Source organism: Schistocerca serialis, chromosome 3 (genome assembly GCF_023864345.2).
Source record: "Schistocerca serialis cubense isolate TAMUIC-IGC-003099 chromosome 3, iqSchSeri2.2, whole genome shotgun sequence".
NCBI classification, from domain to species: domain Eukaryota; kingdom Metazoa; phylum Arthropoda; class Insecta; order Orthoptera; family Acrididae; genus Schistocerca; species Schistocerca serialis.
Window position 1 is genome coordinate 810,272,645 of NC_064640.1, and position 27,101 is coordinate 810,299,745.

The following is a 27,101-nucleotide window of genomic DNA, read 5'->3' on the forward strand; positions in this document are numbered from 1 at the left end:
CTACATGGCTTACTTCTGTAATTAATGTGGTGATACAAATGTTTCAATTACAATATTCTCAGTCGCAGCGTCTCGCACTGGCTTAGCTGCACTGCAGTACAGACCATTCAGTATTATCATCTACACGTTGTTCTGTAGAACACCGTTTAATTTATTTTCATACTAATGTAGGAAGGAGTGAACAATTCACAAAATATATGACAGCTCTATTCTTTGAAGCGTGGATGGATTGTAATGAATCTTACAAATTTACTTCCAGCAAATAGAGTATATCCCATGAAGATGTCATTGACACTTTTTAATTATAGCATGTAACTAAAATTATTGTGCCTCTGTAATGTGAGGCCCTAACACAGCAATGGTAAACTACCAAAACAGATAAGTAAACGAGTAATTTTAGCACATAATAAGATCGTAATGATGCTCTAAGAAGGTAGAGAATAATATTCTAATGTTTATGAAAATGCCAATAACAAGAAATAATGGCCCACTCAAGTTCCAACCCACGGAATGTGTAGAACAGTACGCCAGCAAAAAGTGGTTGGGGTTATTGCGAGGTGGCGTACAGGTGTCGCTGCAGCGCCCTCTCTAGCGTGATAAAAGGATCACCATTACATCAAATTCAGACAATGAAGAACTGTCAGGCGAAGTGCAAACGTGAAATCAAATATTAGTAACAACACCACACCAAAAGTAGCAATATCGGTCCCTGAGTTAGGTGGAACGGGACAGAATGATCGATCCCTGGGAAATGGATTTGTCATAGCGTGACAGTTTGGCTCGTATGGGGCATTGTGCTATGACAGTAATGCATGTGTTTAATCAGTCGTTAGAAGAGGATCGAGCGCGGTGACGAGCGGATAGATGTTTTCGCAACTGATCACAGGGCATTGTCACTCCATCGTTGTCCGCATAACTATAAATGGCAGTACAGATTCGTTCATAGTGGTAGCTTAACGTTGGAGCACAGTAAAGAGTGAGAATCTGTCTGCGTGGACGATTCTAAGCTGTATGCTGTCAGCTGAAAGCCTGTTACTACATAGATTTCCACTGCCCAAAACCTAAAAACGCCTCAGACTACAATCTACGCCGTCAATGGCGTGCTGAATGGGATTATGTAAATAGGCAGTGTTTTTTTGGAAGAGTCCCTGTTTAGGGTAACCCAGAGAGACTGCCGCGAACATGATCTACGCTTCCGTGGTGATCGCAGTTTGGTACTGGGCAATACTGAACTGAGTGGGAGACCAGCTGCAAACCAATCAGATATCTGAACCTGAACTGTGGCCCTTCCTTTACCACATGCCGTATTTTAGCTGGACAACGCCAGGCAACATGTAGTGTGGAATGTATATGCCTTCTTCGAAGACTGTCACGAAATTTAGTCGTTCATTGAGTGCATGCAAGATATTTAGAGGCTGCTATTGCATGAGGCCCCGGCTCATACGGAGCTCTCTAATTTTGACATCATATTTAGATCAGAAATCTAAATCATTTATGTTCTATTATGAAGTAACTTGTGATATGAACTTCATTTTAGTCGCATAAGGGCTACATTCCCGTAGATATTGAAGGAAGGTACTTGCGAGAACTGTCACACAACTAGCTTAAAGTCTCATGCGTCCATGTTCCTGACGAGAATAACGTACAAAAGAATGTAAAACAAAACTGAGGATCTACTATGTGACAATCAGTTTGTCTTCGGGAAAGCTAACGGCACCAGAGAAGCAATTATGACGTTCCCCTTGGTAACGGATGTAAGACTTAAGAAAAAATCGAGACACGTTTATAGAATTTGTCAACCTAGAAAAGACGTTCGACAGTGTAAAATAGTGCAAAGTGTTCGAAATTCTCCGGAATATGGGAGTTAGTTATAGGGAAAGACGAGTAATAAACAATATGTACAAGAACCAAGATGGAAAAATAAGAATGGAAGATCAAGCACTAAGTACTCTAGTCAGAAAGGATGTAGGAAGGTGGTGTAGTCTTTTAACCCCGACTATTGGCTTTACACGGATGACGGAAATGAAAGTTCAAGAGTGGGGTAAAAATTCAGGATGAAAGAATATCAACGATAACATTCGCTGATGACATTGCTATCCTCAGTGAAAATAAGAAAGAATTGCGAGAACTACTGAAAATAGAATGAACAGTCTAATGAGCATGTAATATGGATTGCGACTAAACCGAAGACAGACGAAAATAATGAAGAGCAGCATAAATGAGATTAACGAGTAACTTAACACAAAAATTGGTGATCACGTAGTAGATGAAGGTAAAGAATTCTGATACCTTGGAATCAAAACATAATACGAAGGACGAAGCAAGAATGGCATCAAAAGCTGACTTTCACAGGCAAAAAGGGCATTCCTGCCGAAAAGAAGTCTACTAGTATCAAATATCTGATTTAATTTGACGGAGAAATTTGTGAGAGAGTACTCTATCTGAGCAAAGGTATCCGGATACCTATTAGGGGACATTTATACGGCGTGTGTCCACACTTCTTTATGATGACTTGGACTCTGCTGAGGGTTCTTTCAGTGAGATGATTTCCTCAACGACCGGAACCAGAGAAGGTAGTGATACAGGGTGCCAGGGTCTGGAGCGAAGTCGACGTTTCAACTCATACCAAAGATGTTCCATTGGCTTCACGTCGGGACTGTGGGACGGTCAGCTCATTTCAGGAATTTTATTGACCATAAACCATTACGTCACAGATACTGCATCATTGTAGGACATATTGTCACGCTGATACGAACGATCATTGTCTCCGAACTGATCCCATACTTTATGTGCTGCAAAATGTGTTCATGTCCTTCCGCATTTATCGTTTTCTTGCTGGCAGAAAAGGGACCACACCCTAACCATGAAGAACACCCTCATACCGAACTCTACCTTCTCTGTACTACACTGTTGGCACCACACATGATGACAGATAAAGTTCTTCATGGCTAGGTCAAATTTAGATCGTTCCATCGGACTGCCACATGATATAGCGTGATTCATGCTACGAAACGCTCCTTCCCAGGTTTCCACTATCCAGTGGAGGCGCTTCTTCTTACCCTGACAACTGAAATTATTGACTCTAACTGCTTAGTCTCTCCTTGTTTATAGAACGTAGAATAATCGCTCACCCTGAGTTAACCACTGGATTCCTTGGAATATGTAGAGATAAATATCTGTGTAGAAAAATTTCGCGTAGTGTGTATTGTTAGTTGGAACTCTGATTAATGAGGTCGAGTTTGAATCACTGGGATTGTACGTATAACGAGAATTCCCTATCCCAGCAAAATGTTTAAGATGGTTGCGTACAAAAAGACTGACAGTATTAGCTATTGCAGAGACAGTATAAGTAAAGAAATCCGAATCGCTGCTATGCTTAAAGTATTTAGAGCTTTATTGGTTTTCTATAGGCCTATTTCGGCTACAGTACCACTTTCTAGCTGCCTGCGAATAACACATGGTTTCGTTAACCTTTGTTTCTGTTCTTATTTATAATTATTGACAATATTGGGCGATTATACAATATTACTTACGTCTAACTGTTTTTGACGCCCATAAAATATCGATTGGTGCTGTCACTATCTATCGATTTGGTTGTTATGACTTACAAGGAATGTGTTTATATGAAGTGGTAGCTATACTGTCGTACCCCGATCGTTAAAGTTGTTTTGGACGAGAATTTTTGGCGGCTATAGCCTTTTTATTCTGTTTACAGGGCTTTGGTTGTTATGACTTACAGATGGTATGATTATACGATTGTCGTAGTATAGCTGCCACAGTCATATAATCATGGCACCTATAAGTCATAAAGTCATGGATTGTGAAGCTGGTCCCGGCGGAGGTTCGAGTCCTCTCTCGGGCATGGGTGTGTGTGTTTGTCCTTAGGATAATTTAGGTTAAGTAGTGTGTAAGATTAGGGACTGATGACCTTAGCAGTTAAGTCCCATAAGGTTTCACATACATTAGAACATTTTTATAAGTCATAACGAACAAATCGTTAGACAGTAACAGCACCAACTGATGTTTTATGGACGTCAAAAACAGCTTGAAGTAAGAAATACTTTATAATCGCCCAATATTGTCGATAATTATAAAGAATAATAGAAACAATGGTTAAGGAAATCGTGTATTATTGCAGGCAGCTAGAAAATGGCACTGTAGCGAAATAAACCTATCGCAAAACTATAGCGCTTTAAACATTTTAACCGTAGCAACAGTTCGGATTTCTTTACTTATTATGTCTCTGAAAGAAATAAATTGCGTTACGGGCACTCAAGAATACAAACCGTTAGCTGTGAATACGAGACTACCTACTTTTTTACTGTTTTCTTAGTGGCAAATGAAGTATCTTTTTACTCTAACTTTCCTTAATATTAATTTACAGAGCAAAGTATACCTGCTGTCCTTCCAAAAACACTCAAAAGGGAACTTATCTGGCTAGTTAGAAATTTTAAACTTTTTTGCAAAACTGACGTGGCTGTTTGTTCATTTACTGGAATAATACATATTTCACGAAATTTAGCTGTGTGTGTGTTTGTTTCCAAATATTTTAAGGAGACGTAGAAGTTTTTGATCAGCTTGTACATCTGAAATGTACGCACCATAGCAAATGGGACACAAGGGTTATCTTACTTCCTCACATGCGTAATTACTTTTGTCTGAGAGTTAAATAATTAATCGGTAACGTGCTGTTTGTGCGCCCTCTCCGTCCCGCCCGCAGCCAGTTATGGAACATTATTCGCTAATGCGCGGGACTGGCGTTACATCGTGTTCCCGCCTCCCTGGAGGCCTATAAACCCGCAACAATCACAGCGGACCGCAGCACACACGCTGGGACACATGGAGTCCCATAACTACAAATTACCAAAGCGCAGTTCGTATCCACACCGACAGAAATAAAGGGAAAAAGAGAAGAATTAGCGTACGGCCTCAAAACATACAAGCAGAATCACCACTGCATTGCAGCATACAAGTGTACACGAATAACCACATTGCTATGGTGTAATACAGTGAACCCTACGATCTGAAAGTAATATTCTTGTCTTTGTTTATATAAAGGACTGGCACAAGCGGAGTACATTACTAACGCCAACTGATTGGTTTCCTATTGACGTCATAATTTATCGAGTAAAACAGAAGTGACATCTGGCGTTCCACAATTAAGTGTTTTTGGTCCCTTGCTGTTCCTAATCTACAGGGTGGTCCATTGATATTGATCGGGTCAAGTATCTCACGAAATAAGCATCAATCGAAAAAACTTTAAAGAACGAAACTCGTCTAACTTGAAGGGGGAAACCAGGTGGCGCTATGGTTGGCCCGCTAGATGGCGCTACCATAGATCAAACGGATATCAACTACGTTTTTTAAATAGGAATCCCCATTTTTTATTACATATTCGTGTAGTACGTTTAGAAATATGATTGTTTTAGTTGGACCACTTTTTTCGCATTGTGATAGATGGCGCTGTAATAGTCACAAACGTATAAGTACGTGGTATCACGTAACATTCCGCCAGTGCGGGCGGTATTTGCTTCGTGATACATTATCCGTGTTAAAATGGACCGTTTACCAATTGCGGGAAAGGTCAATAGCGTGTTGATGTATGGCCATTGTGATCAGAATGCCCAACGGGCGTGTGCTATGTATGCTGCTCTGTATCCTGAACGACATCATCCAAGGGTCCGGACCGTTCGCCGGATAGTTACGTTATTTAAGGAAACAGGAAGTGTTTAGCCACATGTGAAACGTCAACCACGACCTGCAACAAATGATGATGCCCAAGTAGGTGTCTTAGCTGCTGTCGCGGCTAATCCGCACATCAGTAGCAGACAAATTGCGCGAGAATTTGGATTCTCAAAAACGTCGGTGTTGAGAATGCTACATCAACATCGATTGCACCCGTACCATACTTCTATGCACCAGGAATTGCATGGCAACGATTTTGAACGGCGTGTACAGTTCTACCACTGGGCACAAGAGAAATTACTGGACGATGACGGATTTTTTGCACAAGTTCTATTTAGCGACGAAGCGTCATTCACCGACAGCGGTAACGTAAACCGGCATAATATGCACTATTGAGCAACGAAAAATCCACAATGGCTGCGACAAAGGGAACATCAGCGACCTTGGCGGGTTAATGTATGGTGCGGCATTATGGGAGGAAGGATAATTGGCCCCCATTTTATCGACGGCAATCTAAATGGTGCAATGTATACTGATTTCCTACTTCATGTTCTACCGATGTTACTACAAGATGTTTCACTGCACGGCAGAATGGTGATGTACTTCCAACATGATGGATGTACGGCATATAGCTCCCTTGCAGTTGAAGCGGTATTCAATAGCATATTTCATGACAGGTGGATTGGTTGTCGAAGCACCATACCATGGCCCGCACCTTCACTGGATCTGACGTCCTCGGATTTCTTTCTGTGGGGAAAGTTGAAGGATATTTGCTATCGTGATCCACCGACAACGCCTGACAACGTCAGCGCATTGTCAATGCATGTGCGAACGTTACGGAAGGCGAACTACTCGCTGTTGAGAGGAATGTCGTTACACGTATTGCCAAATGCATTGAGATTGAAGGACATCATTTTCAGCATTTATTACATTAATGTGGTATTTACAGGTAATCACGCGTTAACAGCATGCGTTCTCAGAAATGATAAGTTCACAAAGGTACATGTATCACATTGGAACAACCGAAATAAAATATTCAAACGTACTTACGTTCTGTATTTTAAATTAAAAAAAACCTACCTGTTACCAATTGTTCGTCTAAAAGTGTGAGCCATATGTTTGTGACTATTACAGCGCCATCTATTACAAAGCGAAAAAAGTGGTGCAACTAAAACATTCATATTTCTTTACGTACGAATATGTAATAAAAATGGGGGTTCCTATTAAAAAAAAAACGCAGTTGGTATCCGTTTGACCTATGGCAGTGCCATCTAGCGGGCCAACCATAGCGCCATCTGGTTTCCCTCTTCAAGCTAGACAAGTTTCGTTCTTTGTAGTTTTTTCGTTTGACGCTTATTTCATGAGATATTTGGCCCGGTCATGATCAATGGACCGCCCTGTATACATAGTGAATCACCTAACACTTGGACCGCATGTATTTCGGACGAGGGAGGCACTATCGGTATTTGCAGCCAGAGCACAGATTCTGAGACATTAGCGAAATTACAGTTATTACAACAGTTGCAAATTTTGAAATGGGATGATGGCTATTGACAGTAAAATCCTAAAAGTAGCATAAATGAGAATGTTAGTAATGTTTGTTGTAGGAAGTTAGCGCGAGTAGTTTATGAGTTATCGTATTGTGAACATTGTAAACACCGACAGCTGTGTGTTCCATTTTATTGCTTAGATCAGGGCCAGCCACGGCGTGCTAAATGTCACACGTGCAGCGTGTGCGGGACAAAGCCCGGCCTTTCACTCGGCTTTGCTCGCTCCTCCTCGGAAGTATGCGGAACGGCGCGACATTTCATTTAGCATTGCAATGCGGCATGTTTCGGTCGTCAATACTCTGAGTTCGGCAGATTCGTGGTGTCATCGCTCTTTACCCTTTGCCATTTGTTAGTGGGATGAAGGATGTTCGGCCACTCCCGCCGGGGGTTCGAGTCCTCCCTCGGGCATGGGTGTGTGTGTCGTTCTTAGTATAAGTTAGTTTAAGTAGTGTGTAAGTCGAGGGACCGATTACCTCAGCAGTTTGGTCCCTTAGGAATTCACACACATTTGAACATTTGAAGGACGTTCACAGGTTCAGTGGCAGTTTGCACAAAAATGGCACTCTAGCAATGTATTGTCACAATCGTTTAAAGCGAATGGGAATGACAGAATAGAGGGAAGAGAATACTCAGTTCACATAAGGGACGGGTACTGCGTATATGGTATGGAACGACAAGGGACGGGTACTGCGTATATGCCATGGAACGACATTATAATGCCACTAAGAAAGAATTTAAAGATTTAGGTGATAGTGAAAGAGCAAAAAATTACAACGATCGACAGCAGGATGCATTGTTCTGCGCATCATCTGTTAACATTGCAGGCATTGAAGAAATTGTTTGTATGAATAATAAAATTTCTGGAGTGGCACACATTATTCCACTGTCATTTGCAACAGTTTTCAATGGAACTGGATGAAGAGTATGGAGACTTCTTATATTACCTCAAAGTACGTTGGTCAAGTCGAGGGGTATGCCTAGAACGATTTTTCGATTTAAAACTTGCTATTGTTGAATTTATGAAGGAAAAGTATTGCAGGAAAGAAAATTAGAACACCAGGAAATGAACTGCACGCCTCGCATTTTAAGTGGACTTGACTGCACACTGCCCACAGTAAGACACTCCCAGGTAACTCCTTTCTGATTTGATAGGGATCATTTAAAAAGAAGATCTCGTTCGAGGAACACATGCTGACAACAGCAGCACAGTACTCTAAGCTCACTGATGTTAAAGAAAGCGCGAGATTTGGAGAATTCTTTGTGGCATTGAAAGAATTACGAAGACAGTTTTATAAAGATTTTGAGGACACTGTGAATGTTGCAGGTTGCACTTCTTTTAAAGGTGTTATCGAGACTGGTGTTTCAGTTGAAAGCGCCCCCGCGCACGTGCAAATGCAACTGATTGACCTACAAGGTAATTCCAGTTTTAATGACAAATCTTTTTACGCTACAACTGTCCAGGAAGTTTTCATTGCTTTTCTGTAGTAGAGTCCCCATAATGAGGTTGCAAAGGTGATACAATATCTCGATCGACATATATTTGTGAGAGGAACTTTTTTCTATTATAAAAGTACGTAAGTGACAATTACGTGTCAATTTGAGCTCGAAACTCTGTGAAATTTTCTGCGTCTGATGATATGCCAACAGTCTGTACAAATAAAAATTATATCTTGTCGTCAGCTCGTCAAAAATAATTACATAATAGTGAAAATTTTGTTTGTTATTGTGTGATAGCGGACGCAGTAGGACATGTTTGGAAGATGATATTTCCCGATGTGAAAAAACTGAATACGCTCATGGTTTGTGGTGAATGTAGGAAGTATGCCGTTCGCTCATATATCACGTACGCAGAAAGATTTCCCAGTGGACGTCAACCTCTTCAGCTACTTCATCTTCTTCAAACAATACAGATGATACGAAAGAACGTATTACTGCGGCCTGCGTTGCGTTTTCCGATGAAATGCTAGAATGTGCCAAGAAGTCGTTGCATGACAGACCGCAAGCTTGTATTGACGCGGGTGGTGGTCGTTTTGAGAAGAGGCTTTGAGGATACATTGATTCTTTAACGTGTCAGACCCCACAGAGGTGCTGTATTCACCTGTGTTTGTCTTTCGTTTGACCTAGGAAGTGTCCCACTGAACAACACGACACCTCCAGAGACGTATTAACATAAGTGAAGGGCTGCACATACGCACACACATGATATTCACATTCGTTTGTGCTACCACATGAAACAAACAACTGTCGGTATTTAGATTGTTCAATTTGAGATATCTCGTAAACTACAAGCACTAGACTCCTGAAACGCACCATTGATATTGTAATTTATTTTATTTTTTATTGTGGTACAGTCAACAGGCATTTTCCATTGGAATATTTGTACCTTTTGTAAATAAATACACATTTGAATCTCGTAACATTCTGCGTATGAGCTGCAAAGGTGGACATCTACCTACCATTTCAATCTGTGAAATCCGTATATCAATTGCTTCTTCCATTATCAAAGTACCCGCGGTGCAAGTTTTAGGTGATTCACCGTGTATAAACGATTAAGAGGACAATCTGAACAGCCCACTTAGATTGTTTGCAAAATGATTTAGATAACATATCTGTTTGTTGCGAAAAGTGACAACTGACTCTAAATAATAAAAACGTGAGGTCATACACATGAGTACTAAAAGCAATCCATCAAATTTCGGTTACAAGATAAATCACAGAAATCTAAAGACGTCACAGAAGTTATAGTGCAGGATGACTTGACACGTGGGACTCGTTTGTGTTATGGACGACAATTGCAAGTTAATCGAAGAACAAAACAGTATTACTGCCAGATTTGGAATCTAGGACGAGAGTATTCATTGATCCATTGGGGTTCCGCAGACAATGTGTAACAGTTACACCTTTGATAATGAAACTGTGTACAAACAAATGGCTTTAGGATAGCTCGCAGTGTTGGCGTTGGCCATCTGATAAAGAAAGGGGTTTCTTAGAATGTTAGTAGTATTTTCTGTTTTAAGAAACAGATGTGCGATGCATGTCAAAGTCTTTGAACCCATTACCTAATTGCCACCGACAAGTATTTAAGGTAACGGTGACGCTGAATGTTATGGGAAAGACGATAAGTTCAGTAATTTTCTGTGTAATTATGGGTTGTCCCTAATAAGCTGATAAAAACTACACAGATAACTTAGTGACTCAAAGCGACGCAATTACGTCTGTGGTAATAATAATGATAATAATAATAATAATAATAATAAAGTAATTTGTGCAAATATTTGAACTGGACGCGACTTCGATGACCCGCGTGCCCATAATCAACACCACTAATACTAATGTAGAAACGGGAACTACTGTGTAACGTTGAACACGAACCATGTGTCGTTTCAGGCAAATCTTCACGTCATTGACAAGTGAATTCTAGGTTATAGACAGAGTGAAAAATTTTCGTGGTCCAACCGGGATTCAATTCCGCAACCTTGCGGTTTCCAAGCACGCACTTCACCACTAAATAATTAGACCCGACATCGCTGTGGTATCAAGTTATGCAATTACGGTGAGCTGATTGTCAAAAAAAGTGACAGTATGTTAGTAAGTGTTAGTTTTGTTGCAAGTGTTCTGAACTGCAGCTCAGTATCGATATCATCAGAAAAAAAGATATTACCGTGATTCTGTAAAAGACGTTCTTTTCAAAACAGGTTCATTCCTGATTCACTGTCGTTTTGCTGCGTCGTATCTCTAAAATGGCTACGATGTGGAGCTATAAACCGTAAGCTGATTCCAACTCATTTTAAATCAACTGCTTGTACAAACACCTAAAGCTTTCCTGTGGAGGTCCATGTGTGATAAAAATACCATTCATTATTGCTGTGTATGATACAGTGTATATGCAACACTATAAGAAATGGCCTGAATGACCTAATCTGATATATTAGAAAATGATAGGAAAATAGCGAGCTAAGTTTTCGTGGAAAAAACTCACTTCCCAGCGAACGTGAACTACCACAGTGAAGGGACATTGGCAAATAGTAACGTCCCGAGACCTAGGCCATCCTGTGCGTGAATCTAAAGAGCTTAAGGCTCTTTAATCTGGCCAGATGCGAGGCTGCTTTGTTAGTAACAAACATTTTTCATTAAAATAAAGAAGAGTGAAAAATTTTTCTCGTTCCTACTCTTTTCTAATAGTGAAGTAAACCTCAGAGATTAAACACAGTCACTAACATGAAAAACTGTACATACATCTTTTTGGACATTGTTTTACGTACCTGATCAGTCCCAAGACTTCATCCTCTGGCATTGTTACCACGTTGTACTTGTCTACAAAAATAATATAATCTCCCGGCCTAAGACCAGCTCGGTCGGCCGGTAGTCCAGCTTCTACTCGTTCGATTCTGTGAATGTAGAAAATAATCATTTTGATTTTCCCATATCACTATCATTACAGTTGCTACTGAAAATAGTTCTGTAGTAAACATATAATGCTAAAATAAGACCACATTATTTACAACAAATGTCATAATCGTAAAGGTAGTAATAAATGATAACGCCTCTATTTCCTATCTATTGCGGTGGTGCAGAACTACTCGTTTATAAACCGAACTGCCTCTTTATGGTACCGCATTTTGTAAAAATGTATTCCGTGGGCGAGCCGCTTCACTAAAAATGTCATAACACTATGAAAACACGGATGCAATAAAGTGAAATGTGTCACTGAGTTATTTTGGCATAATCTTAATTCCACTCAAATGAACGAGAATGATCTTTTAGATTAACTACTAATTTTTGTCGACCTACAGATGGATAGCGAATTAGGAATAGAACAGTACACGGGAAATTAACTGCAAACTACAGTGTTGGTGGAGAGAGCACAGCAAACATTGCGCGCTTTGTTAGAGAGGTACAAAAATAAGAACAATAAATCAACGTGAAAGTGCAGAAGGAAACAGCCTAGAATAGCAAATGTTCTATTGCATACGGAAAGCAGACAAACGCGAGGGGCAAATAACATTAATAATTGAGTAGAAAACTAAAATGAAAATTTCATGACGTTGGAAACTCCAGAATAACTTATTGTTTTGAAGCTTTTTTTTGTAGGATTTTGATCTCATTGACAGGCAGGCGATCAGAGACGAAAGACATGATTCGTAACCTTCTTCATAAATGATCAGAGAACGGGAATGATATTTTCCGGTAGTCCTCGATAGGAGATGCAAGTAATATCAAATTAGACATAAGGGTACTGATGATAAGTTATACTGTATTTCAAAAGGCTATGTGCTTTTTATATCGTGTAATAAAATACTACAACACATCAAAAAGTAACTTTTTAAGTCTCACTTCGCTTGCTCAAAATAACAGGAAAGCTACCATATAAAATATGATACTCCTATTGCTAACAGGAAGGTAGCTATGTTACTAGCATGAAGCTAGCTTATTGTGGCATAAGAAACATGACGATCATTGACTACAGATTCGATCATTCTACTTCCGAGAATTCAAGTAAATTTGAAGCATCATATTTAAGAGTGTGTGTGCTGCTGTGGAGCCGGCCGCGGTGGTCTAGCGGTTCAGGCGCTCAGTCCGGAACCGCGCGACTGCTACAGTCGCAGGCTCGAATCCTGCCTCGGGCATGGATGTGTGTGATGTCCTTAGGTTAGTTAGGTTTAAGTAGTTCTAAGTTCTAGGGGACTGATGACCACAGATGTTAAGTCCCATAGTGCTCAGAACCATTCGAACCATTTTGCTGCTGTGGTAAAACAGAAAAAAAATGTATAGTCTTTTCAATGCTTCTAAATATAAAAAGATTCAAAGCACATTTCGAATCCGGCCGGAGTAGCCGAGAGGTTCTAGGCGCTGCAGTGTGGAACCGCGCGACCACTACGGTCGCAGGTCCGAATCCTGCCTCGGGCATGGATGTGTGTGTTGTCCTTAGGTTAGTTAGGTTTAAGTAGTTCTAAGTTCTAGGGGACTGATGACCTCAGAAGTTAAGTCCCATAATGCTCAGAGCCATTTGACCATTTTTGAACCACATTTCCAACAATAACAGAATGTTACTCAAACGAGCTACGAAGACATCGGAGCAGCAATGTATATGATTGAAATCATCCAACTATCGATTTTTCGTTATACTTTTTTCCAACAATCTTGGTCCACACATCTATCTACGTTGTTCTGTGGCATTTTATTCAAGTTAATTTATAATTAATATGTCAAATATTTATAGGAATACACATCTTCTGCAGTCTATATACGCCTCCATCATAGAAATCGTAAGTAATGATGCTAGACGTTGTTCTGTAGCATTTTATCCAAGTTAATTCCATTTATTATATGTCAAATATTTGTCGGCCTACCATCTTCTGCAGTCTATATACGTTTCCATTATAGAAATCCTAAGTATTAATACTAGTATTAATTTACTCAACTGTATTGGAATTTAGCACAGATAGGAATCTTAACGTTACAAACAGTATGATTACTCACAGTTCTGTTGGACAGCAGTCCTTTTTTGTGCCATTACTTGTGTTGCAATGTCATTTTCAGAACAACGTCTCGCCACTAACACAGTATAAAAGTAATTTCATTTGCATATTCGTAAACAGTGATTTAGTTAACTAACTTAAGTGTAAAACATTGTGTTCAATCCAATCCCATTTCATGGCAAACCGTATACGCTGTTTTCTGTATAATTACGGCACCCTTGTTTTGCCATTTGCAGAGTATGAATGTCGATGTATAGTTGCAGATGGTATTCCCTTCTCACACTCGAGAACCTAATTGTATGCTATGTGAATAGATTTCAGTGACATGAGAAGTCAATTTATTTCCCAAGATGGAAATTGTGATAAAATTGCAATATTCTCTGTCTGTAAAACTGTTATACATCCTTCATGTCTTGCTTGATTTCTCTCTTTCTGTGTACTTATACTAACCTGTAACAATACATGAAAATACCTTTAAGTTTTTTTGGTGACTTGTATTCCAATGCTAGTATCTGGGTTGCGATTTCATTACATTCTGTTTTTTTTCCTAGTATTTTTTGTATTCTGCGTGGTAATCTAGCATGACATTTCTTTACTAGAAACTGTCGTTTCTATTTTTACTTTGATATTTTGCATACACACTGCTGTCTTTGACGGTGAGAAACAGTAACTCCCTAATGATCTTATTCCAAATATAGGAAAAATACCAATAAATTCGCATTTTTCATTCAAAAACATTGCTACTCAGTCGGTAAAAGGCATGATCAAGTAGTCTCGCAGATGATACTCAGAAATGAAAGTAGGACATCAAGACCGGTTAGCCAGACGTAAAATGGACGAAACTGGATAGGAGGGCCAATGCAAAAAAAAAAAAAAAAAAAAAAAAAAAAAAGGCGTGAATCTTAAGATAAAAAGTTTATATTTTTGTGAATTAAAAGAGGTTCAAAATGGTTCAAATGGCTCTGAGCACTATGGGATTCAACTTCTGAGGTCATTAGTCCCCTAGAACTTAGAACTAGTTAAACCTAACTGCGACCGTAGCGGTCTCTTGGTTCCAGACTGCAGCGCCTAGAACAGCACGGCCACTTCGGCCGGCATTAAAAGAGGGAAAAGTAACGTAATGGAATAGCTGTTTGATTAGTTTCAATTTGATTTCACATAAAAAAAGTGTCAGTGTAGGTTGTTGCGGTTTTCTGTAGAAACAGTCAGTTTTAGATGATTAAATGCGTCAGATGACAATTACTGAAATACATGTGCAATTTATAGCAATTTGTCTGAAGCTGTGGTAAGAAAAATACTATACAAATGTGTAGTGATGAGACAGAAAACTTTGTGAGTAATTCGAGCCACAGTTTCCTAATTTAGTCCTCTTCCATGCTATTTCCTTCAGTAAGGCTTGATTGATTCCCTGCTTAATAGCAAAATAGTACCGCTCTATATCGCCTCAAGTATCGGCGACAGAGGGCATTTAATTCTTTGTCGTTTGAAATACGCTGATAATGTGGTGCATTTATAGTTTTTGTTGCTGTCTCTCAGAAATATACCAACAGATTGCAAGAGACACACCAATTTTACCACTAATTTTGATAAAATCTAGTAACAGTTATATAGTTAGCAAACTCTTTACTAGCTGCCGCTTTGTTAATACTTTACTTTTCATTCATGCAATATATTTTCTACTTTGTAGAGCCTGCAATGGAAGGCCGGCTGGAGACACGGGTAGAGAAGGCACGACACTAGACCATGAAATGTTCCGGAAAGTAATTACAAGTTTAGGTTCGAGGGTCCCATCCAAAAGTTTGTTATCGTCATGTATACACGAGGGCACGGAGTTTTGAAGATATCGGAAAACACAATATTACTGAAGATTATGCTGGAATTCTTTTACAGAAGTAAAAGAGAAAAGGCCATTACAAAACAGCAATAGAAGTTGCGAAATAAAGAATACGATTGCCAACAGGAAAAATCCGAGATGCTCAGTCAAATGTACGGACATGCTAACAGGTAATTTTGAAGAATGCTAGGAGAGAGTCACACTTCTGCTGGGCGGAAATTTCGCTGCTATGTCTTATGTGAGGCTCCTCAACTTCTGATCAGAGGTCTCTTAGTGCTTTGATGTTGAGCCCAATTACTATCAGTTAGACTCGTAGCCGATAGACGTCAGCAGATGTCGTTCTAAGACAGCAGCCGTGGGCAGACGCTCAATAGCCAACCAGCCAGCGCCCAGATATGCGTGAAGCCACTGACGCCATCTGCACATTAATCGCCATCAGGTAGTAGAAGTGCTTCAGCAATCCCGTAAAAGTGCATATGCCAATTTTCTGTTTGGCTCAAAGTATCAACTAAAACCTAAGAAAATGGCCCTGGCGTAATTAATGACGCAATGGGCCCGTGTGGAGTTGATAGTCTCCCATCGGGCGCCTCCCCAGGTGGCAGATAGGGGAATGCTCTCCAGATATGGAGGGTACCGGGGAAATAAAATACCCGGGGTGGACCAAAACTATCAACCGAAATCCACTAACGTCTGCCTGGTATCCAGCGGTTAGGGGTCAGCGTCTGTTCGCCTAGATGGTGCGGCTGCAGCAACCTTCTTGATCTCAACAATCAAGTCGTATTCCTCGTGATCTTTCCTCGGAAGGATCACCACCAAGTTAGTTTTCAACTTGAAAACCAAACATGATGATAACACAAGGAATGAATCCACTACCCCGGGCACCAGTCGCAAGGCTGGCTTTACCTGGTCATCGGATTCCGGGGGACCAGGAGCATCATGTTACGCCTTAAGTTGAGAACCAGACGACGTCCAAATTATTACACACAAAACAAAGACACTTCATCGGTACACTTCATACTAATACTCTTTTCAAACTGGGCAAGGTCAAACAACTTACAGACGTGCTGCAAAAATTCCAGATCAAAATTCTTGCAATCCAGGAAACACGATTTACGGACGAAAACCACTTTGATACAGACAACTACAGGATCTACAAAGGGAAACCAGCAGTTAAAACTAATGAGAAAGGACTCAAACTGTTTGGCACAGCATTTGCAGTCCACAAATCTATCAGCGACTCTGTCATTGACTTCCAGTCTGCCTCAGAACGCGTATCAACGCTCTCCGTCAAATCGGCCAACAAAGCATATACCTTGATCAACGCACACGCACCCACAAATACCTATAACAAGAAGAACTGCCATAAAGTGGATGACTTCTGGAATGACCTTGAAGAGACGACAAACAAAATTGCCAAACACCATGTAACAATCTTGTTAGGCGACTTTAACGCACAATTAGGTAAAGAGAAAAAATACAGGAAAATCACTGGAGTTCATACAGCTCACAAGAGAACTAACAAGAATGGGGAAAGATTGATAAGCTTTTGCGAAAATTTCGGATTCGTAATTATGTCAACACAATTCAAAAAACCCAACAAGAAACTGTATACTTGGAAGTCGCCCAACACAATGTTGGGTGAATTCCAGATAGACCATGTGGCCATCTCCAAGGGTAACACAGCAGAAATTCTGAATGTGAAAACGAGAAGAGGAGTTTTTGACTCAGACCACCATCTTCTACAGATAAAGACCAGATTATAACCCAATAGAAAAAAGCCAAAACTAAACAAAGTGCTGAGACCAGACCCCGAATACATAAAACTCAACAAGGAAAACATCTTACAGGAAATTAGTCAGACAAACACCACAAACTGGACAGAACTTGTGGACGTCCTCAAATCCACGATGAAATTGGGTCAACCCCCGAGAAGGAGAAAACACAGGTGGTGGAATATAATATGTGACCAAGCAGTAGAAGAAAGGATCAATGCCTGGAAAAACTTCAATGGTCACAAAACATAAGAAAAATGGCAACAATTTCTAGTAATCCGAAAATAAACATCGAAAACTATTCGGAGGGAAAAAAGAAATTATGACAAACGGCGACTAGATGAGATAGAACAAGATTTCAAGAAGAACAACACCAGGAATTTTTATAAGACGTTTAAAGAACATATTGCAGGATACCAGCCACTCAATCTTTGTTTCAAGAAACCGGATGGTTCACTAGAAACTAACACGAAGAATAACTGCCAAATCCTCGCAGACTATTTCAACAAACTTCTCAACTGTGAAAGACCTACAGAGGATATTCACTACGAGACGTCTACACCAAATCCTGACGCTAAACCGCCAACCATCAACGAAATAGTAGAAATTATCAAGACACTGAAAAACAATAGAGCCCCAGGAGAAGATGGAATTATTGCAGAACTATGGAAACTAAATGATGAAAGATTAACAGGAAAAATTCACAAAATCATATTAAACACTTGGGAAACAGAACAGATCCCTTCTGAATGGAAATGCGCACTCATCCATCCACTCCACAAAAAAGGGGACAAAACTGAACCAAATAATTACAGGGGTATCTCACTTGTACCGGTCACATATAAAATCCTATCAAAAGTTGTCATGAATAGATTAGAAGAACAAGCTGACCCACAAATAGGAGAATACCAGGATGGTTTTCGCAAGGGACGATCATGCATAGAGCAGATCTGGAATCTGAAAATGATTCTCCAAATGAGAAACACCCGAAACACAGTGGTTACCTTTGTAGATTTTAAAAAGGCCTACGACTCAATAGACAGAATAGCGCTCTGCAAGACGCTGGAAGAATTCAGCATTGACAGAAAGACAAGAGCAATCATTCGGGAAACATTAACTGACACAGTCTCCAAGGTTAAATTTATGGGGGATATCTCGGAACCATTTGAAATCCAAACTGGAGTGCGACAGGGTGACGGACTTTCACCATTACTCTTTAATATCATTCTTGAAAAAATTATCAGGACATGGGAAAAAGAAGTCAAAGGAATCCAAATTGGCATTAGAAAAGATAATAGATTCAATGTGAAGTGTTTAGCTTTTGCGGATGACCTTGCAATCCTCACAAATAATAGAAAAGAAGCCACTAACGCCATAGAGAAGTTACACGAAATTGCACAAAGAACTGGCCTGCAAATCTCATATGAGAAAACCCAGTACATAGAAAGAGTGCCACAAGACAAATTGCCTATTGTGACAAAATCATCCAGCCATCAGGGATCAACCTAAAGGCCAATGAGGAAAGAATTAAAAAACTACAGAAAGTATATAAACTCACGTGGAACTATTATAACAAAAAGTCCATATCCATTAACGCAAAATTGAGGCACTACAACACTGTCGTACTTCTGGAGGCACTGTATGCATCTGAAACAACACAAATAGGTGGGCAAACTAAAATCAAAGAAATAGAGAAACAAGAAAGGAAAATTCTCAGGAAAATTTTTGGCCCGATACAAGAGCAAGGAATCTGGAAGAAGAGACCAACATCAGAATTATGTAAATACACAGACAAGATTACGGATACAATAAGGAAAAGAAGAATGCAGTTCTACGGACATATCCACAGGATGAATGAAAACAGAATTTCAAAGCGAATTCTTAAAGTCATCAACTCAGGCAGGGGAAAAACAAAATGGATAAAAGAAGTTGAAGAGGACCTCAGACAAGCACACATAACAGTAAACGATGCAGAAAATAGAACTGAATTCAGGAACATCATCAAAAAACATAAATTTGACACCACAACACAGAAGAGACCAGGATGCAAATGGACAGCGGAGCGAAAGAAACAACACAGTGAACACATGAAGAAAATTTGGGCTCAGAAAAAACACAAACAATCATCATAAAGGAATTCAAGTTCAAACGCTCTCTTAATTGGGAATAATCGAAAATAATAATAATAATAATAATAATGACGCAATGGGCATATTACTGTTTTCTGTTCATTCATAGTGTCTGCTGGAAATCAGTTAAAAGGCCCAGAACAAATTTTCTAAAATGTAACTGAATTTATTTTAGATGGGGTCCAAAACAAAATATTTTACACTAGTAAAAGCAAGAGTACTGTATTTTAATTATATTTCTAAGATTCTTAAGACTTCCACATGTAATCCTTTTAGAGGGTATTAACTGCAAATCCTTCACACAACCGAAATTATCTTACAATTAAAGAAAGTAATTAACTTAAATTTGTTTCCCAAAGCCAATTTAAACTTGTACACAATAATTTACACACATCACAAAAATTTTGCATCACCTCGGTTCCGAGAGTTCCGGAACTTATACAGAAAATTAGAATAGAGATCAACATAAACATCATTTCCGCCCTTTTTATTGCTCATGAAAACCACACATTGCATGTTGAATCACCATACAGCGAGACCTTCAGAGGTGGTGGTCCAGATTGCTGAACACACCGGTACCTCTAATACGCAGTAGCGCGTTCTCTCGTATTGATGGATGCCTGTATTCGTCGTGGCATACTATCCACAAGTTCATCAGGGCACTATTAGCCCAGATTGTCCCGCTCTTCAACGGCGATTCGGCGTAGATCCCTCAGAGTGGTTAGTGTGTCACGTCGTCCATCAACAGCTCTTCTCAATCTACCCCAGGCATGTTCGATAGGGTTCCTGTATGGAGAACATGCTGACCACTCTAGTCGAGCGATGTCGCTATCCTGAAGGAAGTCATTCACAAGATGTGCACGATGGGGGCGCGAATTGTCGTCCATGAAGACGAATCCCTCGCCAATATGCTGCCGATATGACTGCACTATCCGTCGGAGGATGGCATTTATGTATCGTACAGCCGTTACGGCACCTTCCATGACCACCAGCGGCGTACGTCGGCATCACATAATGCCACCCCAAAACCGCAGGGAATCTCTCCACCTTGCTGCATTCGCTGGAAAGTGTGTCTAAGGCGTTCAGGTTGACCGGATTGGCTCCAAACACATTTCCGACGATTGGTTGCAGGCATATGTGACACTCATCGGTGAAGAGAACTTGATGCCAATTCTAAGCGGTCCATTCAGCATGTTGTTGGGCCCATCTGTACCGCGCTGCATGGTGTCATGGTTGCAAAGAGGGGCCCGCCATGGATGTCGGGAGCGAAGTTGAGCATCATGCAGCCTATTGCACACAGTTTGAGTTGTAACACGACGTCCTGTGGCCGCATGAAAAGCGTTATTCAACATGGTGGGCTTGCTGTCAGGGTTCCTTCGAGCCATAATCCGTAGGTAGCGGTCATCCACTGCAGTAGTAGCCCTTGGGCGGCCTGAGTAAGGCATGTCATCGACAGTTCCTGTCTCTTTGTATCTCCTCCATGTCCTAACACTGGTTCACTCCGAGACGCCTGGACACTTGCCTTGTTGAGAGCCCTTTCTAGCAGAAAGTAACAATGCGGACTCGATCGAACCACGGTATTAACCGTCTAGGCACGGTTGAACTACAGACAACTCGAGCCATGTGCCTCCTTCCTGGTTGATTGAATGGAACTGATCGGCTGTAGGACTCCCTCCGTCTGAAAGGCGCTGCTCATGCATGGTTTTTTACATCTTTGGGCGGGTTCAGTGACATCTCTCAGCAGTCAAAGGAACTGTGTCTGTGATATAATATCCACAGTCAACGTCTATATTCAGGAGTCCTGGGAACCGGGGTGATGCAAAACTTTTTTTGATGTGTGTATTTTCTTATTGAGATATGCTTTATAACAATTGTACTGATAACTCAATAACTGAATATTAGATACATATAAATTGATAAAATTAATTTTTCTTATACTTTATAGCTTTAAAACTCCTGAAGAACTTCGGGGAACTGGGAAGTCTGTGACGATGGGACTGCTCATGATGAACATCGCTGGAAAATTGTTTTAGTTTCCATGTAACAACATTTTATGTAAGATCTTATCTGTTACAGTCGGGAGTGGTACATGGATGTTCAAATTCTATAGACTCATTGCAGCAACAAAAATACTTCCTTTGTAGAATAAAAGACAGCAATCTCGCGTATTCATGGCCGGAGGCAAAACCAAGTTAAATATCTGTTGGCCAAGTACTTCCATTAACTACTTTACAGTCGGTAAAAAACATGTATCTGGTACTGAATCCAAACATCCATAAATATTCTAAAAATTTATGGTATGTAGGTATGTATTTATTCGTGTTCCACATTTCTTCCTAAGCCGTTGGATCAATTTCTGTCAAAATTGGTGAGCTTATCACTTAATAACTGGAAAGAGTCGCTGAGGTTTAAGAACCACCTACCAATTAAAGGGGTGGGGGTGAAAAAGTAGTGTAGCCCATACTGCGCGAATGATCAGACTTCATTCAACAAGTATTTGAGGATGAGAGCACGTAGGAGGAGATGGACAGACAGATAGGGTAAAAGAGGAGATGGGCGTAGGTAGGGTGGGAAAGGAGAGTGGCAGAGAGAGAGAGATAGAGAGAGAGGGAGAACTGGACAGAAAGGGAAGAGTGTGAGATGGACAGAGAGAGGGGAAAGGAGGAGACAGATAGAGAAAGGAAAGAGGAGGAGATGGATAGAGAGAGGCAGGAGGAAGAAATGCACAGAAAGAAGAGGGAGAAGGAGATGAACAAAGAGAAGGGGGATGAGGAAATGGACAGGGGAGGAGGAGGGGGACAGGCAGAGAGAGGAGAGAGGAAGAGATGGAGAGAGAGAGGGATGAGTAGGAGATGGACAGGAAGAAGAGAAAGGAGGATATAGACTTAGAGGGGGAAGGTGTAGAAAGAGGGGAAAGGAGCAGATGGACTGACGTGGTAGCAGCAGACAGACAGAGAAAAGAAAGAGAGGGAGATGAACAGAAATAGGGCTAGGTGAAAGGATAGAAAGTGAGAAAGAGGGGTAGGAGAGCTAGTATGGGAGGAGGAAATGGACAGGGAATGGGAAGAGGAGGGGGTGGACAAAGAAGGGAAAGAGGAGGAGATGGACAGAGAGACAAGGAGGAGGACATGGAAAGTGAGTGGGGGAAGAGGAGATGGAAAGTGAGTTGGAAGGAGGAGAAGAGGGACAGAGAGAGATGGGAAATCGACAGAGAGAAGGGAGAAGAAATTGGACAGAGAGATGGGGGAGCAGGAGTTGGACAAAAAGAGGGGAGGAAGAGACGGACGGAGGCGAATGGAGCAGATGGACTTGAAGGAGGGAGGAGCAGAATACCGCACCTGGCTACCATTTTACCGATGCCAAAGGCTATGGCACGAAGGGTAATGGCGGTCTTTGGCACTTCGCGCCTGCAGTTCTGATACTAAAAGTTCGATATGATATACTGACCCTACCCACCAGAGATGGCGGCCTAGGACTTTATGTAACTATTTGAATCATGTTTAATGTCCTGAGTAGATTGCCTCGGAAGCTCGTTCGTATTCTCTGAAGTAGTCGGGTCCCCAACCAGTCATTTTTATTCCTGGATGAGACGCTTTTCCCTCTCATAAGACTAATGCCATGACATGGATCAAAGGAATGTCGATGTCGTATCCGTTCCACGACTGTGGCGATAGCATTTTTGATTTTTGGCTAACCAAACCATTTAATTGTATCTTGTTATCGGAACGGGGCCAGACTCTGGTCTGAGAAACCCCAGCCTATTCCCGTTCCTCTAGACTTTGTAAAATTTATAGGACGGCTCACAGCAACTCCGTGTCTGGCAATCCATTCCAACGACCCTTACACTTAGCCACCCGATCGAGCCAAAAACACCAGGTCGTCCATGTATAGGCAGATGAAGGCGTGGCCTCTCAATGTAATTCCCGTCAGCGGGCATCACAGTCCATGTAACAGTGGCTCGAGGGCGGTGGCATTCAGAATTACCGATAGCGGTCATCCCTATCGTATCGACTGGGAGATGGTAATCGGGCCTGCTGCACTTCGATTGATCATCACTCGCGACGTAGCACCTCGGAGTAGACATATGAAACGGAAAATAAAGGTCTGGAGAAAGGTCAATCACCGCAACACCGCCTTAAGGCAGCCGTGATTTACCCTGTCGAAGGCGTGGTCGAAGTCCATTGGCACCAAAACTCCGCTCAAGCGACAAGCATCTGCCACACAGGCACATTTGGTCGAAGGAAACAATTCGAAGGAGGACCCACTGATTGCGAGCAGCTAGAATCTGGGCAAAACTTCTGAAGTTGCAGGTAACCACAGTGAGAGGCCGATTATGTTTAACGACCCTGCCACCCGACGACCTGGGGATCGGGAGAAGGAAGCATTCGACGAATTCAGGTGGTGCAGGGACACTGGGGGAAGCAACTCCTGGTACATCATTACCCAGAAAGGAGGTCTCTGAATGCACGGTAAAACTAGCGGGAAATCATCCGAGCCTGTTGATGTGTTGGCAGTTCCTTTGAGAACAGCGTCTTTAATGTCATCGGTCATGATCGGGTGTGTTAGAGTCGCCATAGCTGCTCCATCGAGAACCCTAGTCAGCTAATGGAGAACATCTCCGTCGCCGAGACGTCACGAATCGCTGCTTCATAGAACCGCCTGTACTGTTTCACAAAAGCATCTGCAGTATCTTTATAGTCCGTCAGGAATCGTCAGTCTGGCATGTCGAAGGAAAGTACCATCGTTCTCCAGCATCGTTGTTTTTCGCGGATTGTATGGTGCATGGAAGAGGACTCGCCTCTGGTCCTATACTGATAACGTGCACATACTAGTGTGCTCTACGGATGGCGAAATGTGAGCGTGATGATCTTCACCTTTATCCACTGTAATTCCACCTGATGTGCAGCGGACGGCGATTGGTCGGAGATGTCTCGTAGCAGCTTGAAGTAGCACACCACTGTCTGGAGATGCCAATGCATTGTTTCGCGGCCTTGTTTTATCAGCGTGCATCAGAAGGCTGGCTTTGCGCATTCGAGCCACCACTTAAGCGTGAACAGATACGACGGATGGTGCCTCTCACATTCCCTCCATTTCTCCGTTATCAGCTGCCGATACTATGGTTCCCTGAGGAGCGCAACATTCGTTTTCCATAAGCCCCGTCCATGCCATACCTGCTGACGTACTAAGGTGAATGTGCAGACTTAAGTGACATGCTTGGAGAATGCCGTAGGCCATAGCTCCGCACCGAGCATCGCCGCCGTAAGTCCTGGGGAGATGTAGACATGGTCAAGGCCGAGTGGCTCGTGAGATAAGTGAATCCTTGCCGATCACCGTGTATGCGTCGCCAGGTATCTATTAGGTGCAGTCCGTTTATCGGCTGGTTCAGTTCTGAGCTTGTGGCTGGCCGGAGTGGCCGAGCGGTTAAAGGCGCTACAGTCTGGAACCGCACGACCACTACGGTCGCAGGTTCGAATCCTGCCTCGGGCATGGATGTGTGTGATGTCCTTAGGTTAGTTAGGTTTAAGTAGTTCTAAGTTCTAGGGGACTTATGACCACAGCAGTTGAGTCCCATAGTGCTCAGAGCCATTTGAACCATTTGATGTCTTTAGGTTAGTTAGGTTTAAGTAGTTCTAAGTTTAGGTGACTGATGACCTCAGATGTTAAGTCCAATAGTGCTTAGAGCCATTTGAACCATTTTGTAGGAGGGCCACATCGAGCTTCGCCACCCTCAGCATGTCACGCAACATTTGGAGCTTGAATAGTGTACTGATGGTATTGAGATTAATAGTGTATATCCGATAACTTTGCCACTGAATGATATGAGAGGTAGGAAGAGCCGCAGTGGCCCGAAACGGCTCCGCCGTCGGCAGCACAACACCCCATAAGGCCTTCATCACTTAGAATTCACGGAGCGGCTCGGCTGCAGTCGCCTCGTCGTGTAGCTTTTCATCAACATCTTTGGACCATAGCAGCGTGCTGGATTGGTGGTCGTCCTGTTGAGATACTGTCTGTAGTGATCTGTTTTTTATTCGCCATGGAGTCGTCTGTGCGTGTGAGTTGCCAATGCAGTCACCACCAGGGGTGGACTGGAGTTTCCGTGACCATCTCTGTCATCGGGGTCATCCTCTTTGCGATTAGCGCCCACAGGACTCCATCGGAGCCAGTGGGTGTTTCTTCCACTACTTTGGAGAGCTTTATCTGCGCACATGGCATCTGTGTCCGAAGACGCCTGAGGGTCTAGACTGTTGGGAATGAAGGCTTCAGTTGGCACAACCATGAAGGCGACTTCCTTCCCCATCGTCTGTGTCACCTCATGGTATTGCGATGAAAGCATAACTGGAGGGGGCTAGTCGACGTCTTCGTTCATAATTTTGTGGAAAAAGAGACAAGGGAGAGGTTTCCACACGGATCTCCCGCTTTACAGTCTGCATCTACATCTACATCTACATGATTACTCTGAAATTCACATTTAAGTCTTGGCAGAGGGTTCATCGAACCACAATCATACTATCTCTCTACCATTCCACTCCTGAACAGCGCGCGGGAAAAACGAACACCTAAACCTTTCTGTTCGAGCTCTGATTCCTCTTATTTTATTTTGATGATAATTCATACCTATGTAGGTTGGGCTCAACAAAATATTTTCGCATTCGGAAGAGAAAGTTGGTGACTGAAATTTCGTAAATAGATCTCGCCGCGACGAAAAATGTCTTTGCTTTAATGACTCCCATCCCAACTCGCGTATCATATCTGCCACACTCTCTCCCCTATTACGTGTTAATACAAAACGAGTTGCAGCCTTTCGATGTCCTCCGTCAATCCCACCTGGTAAGGATCCCACACCGCGCAGCAACATTCTGACAGAGGACGAACGAGTGTAGTGTAAGCTGTCTCTTTAGTGGACTTGTTGCATCTTCTAAGTGTCCTGCCAATGAAACGCAACCTTTGGCTCGCCTTCCCCACAATATTATCTATGTGGTCTTTCCAACTGAAGTTGTTCGTGATTTTAACACCGAGGTACTTAGTTGAATTGACAGCCTTGAGAATTGTATTATTTATCGAGTAATCGAATTCCAATCGATTTCTTTTGGAACTCATGTGGATCACCTCACACTTTTCGTTATTTAGCGTCAACTGCCACCTGCCACACCGCACAGCAATCTTTTCTAAATCGCTTTGCAACTGATACTGGTCTTCGGATGACCTTGCTAGACGGTAAATTACAGCATCATCTGCGAGCAACCTAAGAGAACTGCTCAGATTGTTATCCAGGTCATTTATATAGATCAGGAACAGCAGAGGTCCCAGAACGCTTCCCTGGGGAACACCTGATATCACTTCAGTTTTGCTCGATGATTTGCCGTCTATTACTACGAACTGCGACCTTCCTGATAGGAAATCACGAATCCAGTCGCACAACTGAGACGATACCCCATAGGCCCGCAGCTTGATTAGAAGTCGCTTGTGAGGAACGGTGTCAAAAGCTTTCCGGAAATGTAGAAATACGGAATCAACTTGAGATCCCCTGTCGATAGCGGCCATTACTTCGTGCGAATAAAGTGCGTTGCACAAGAACGATGTTTTCTGAAACCATGCTGATTACGTATCAATAGATCGTTCCCTTCGAGGTGATCCATAATGTTTTGAATACA

The 27,101-nt window shown here is 41.8% G+C and overlaps 1 protein-coding gene across 1 annotated transcript in view; it reads right to left on the bottom strand.

The window, feature by feature from the left end:
- Positions 1-27,101, bottom strand: part of LOC126470665 (uncharacterized) — a 1,059,339-nt gene that overhangs the window by 465,368 nt on the left and 566,870 nt on the right. The window contains exon 6 of the mRNA XM_050098659.1: positions 11,498-11,623. Coding sequence (XP_049954616.1) covers positions 11,498-11,623 — 126 coding nt within the window. The remainder of the gene's footprint in view (positions 1-11,497; positions 11,624-27,101) is intronic.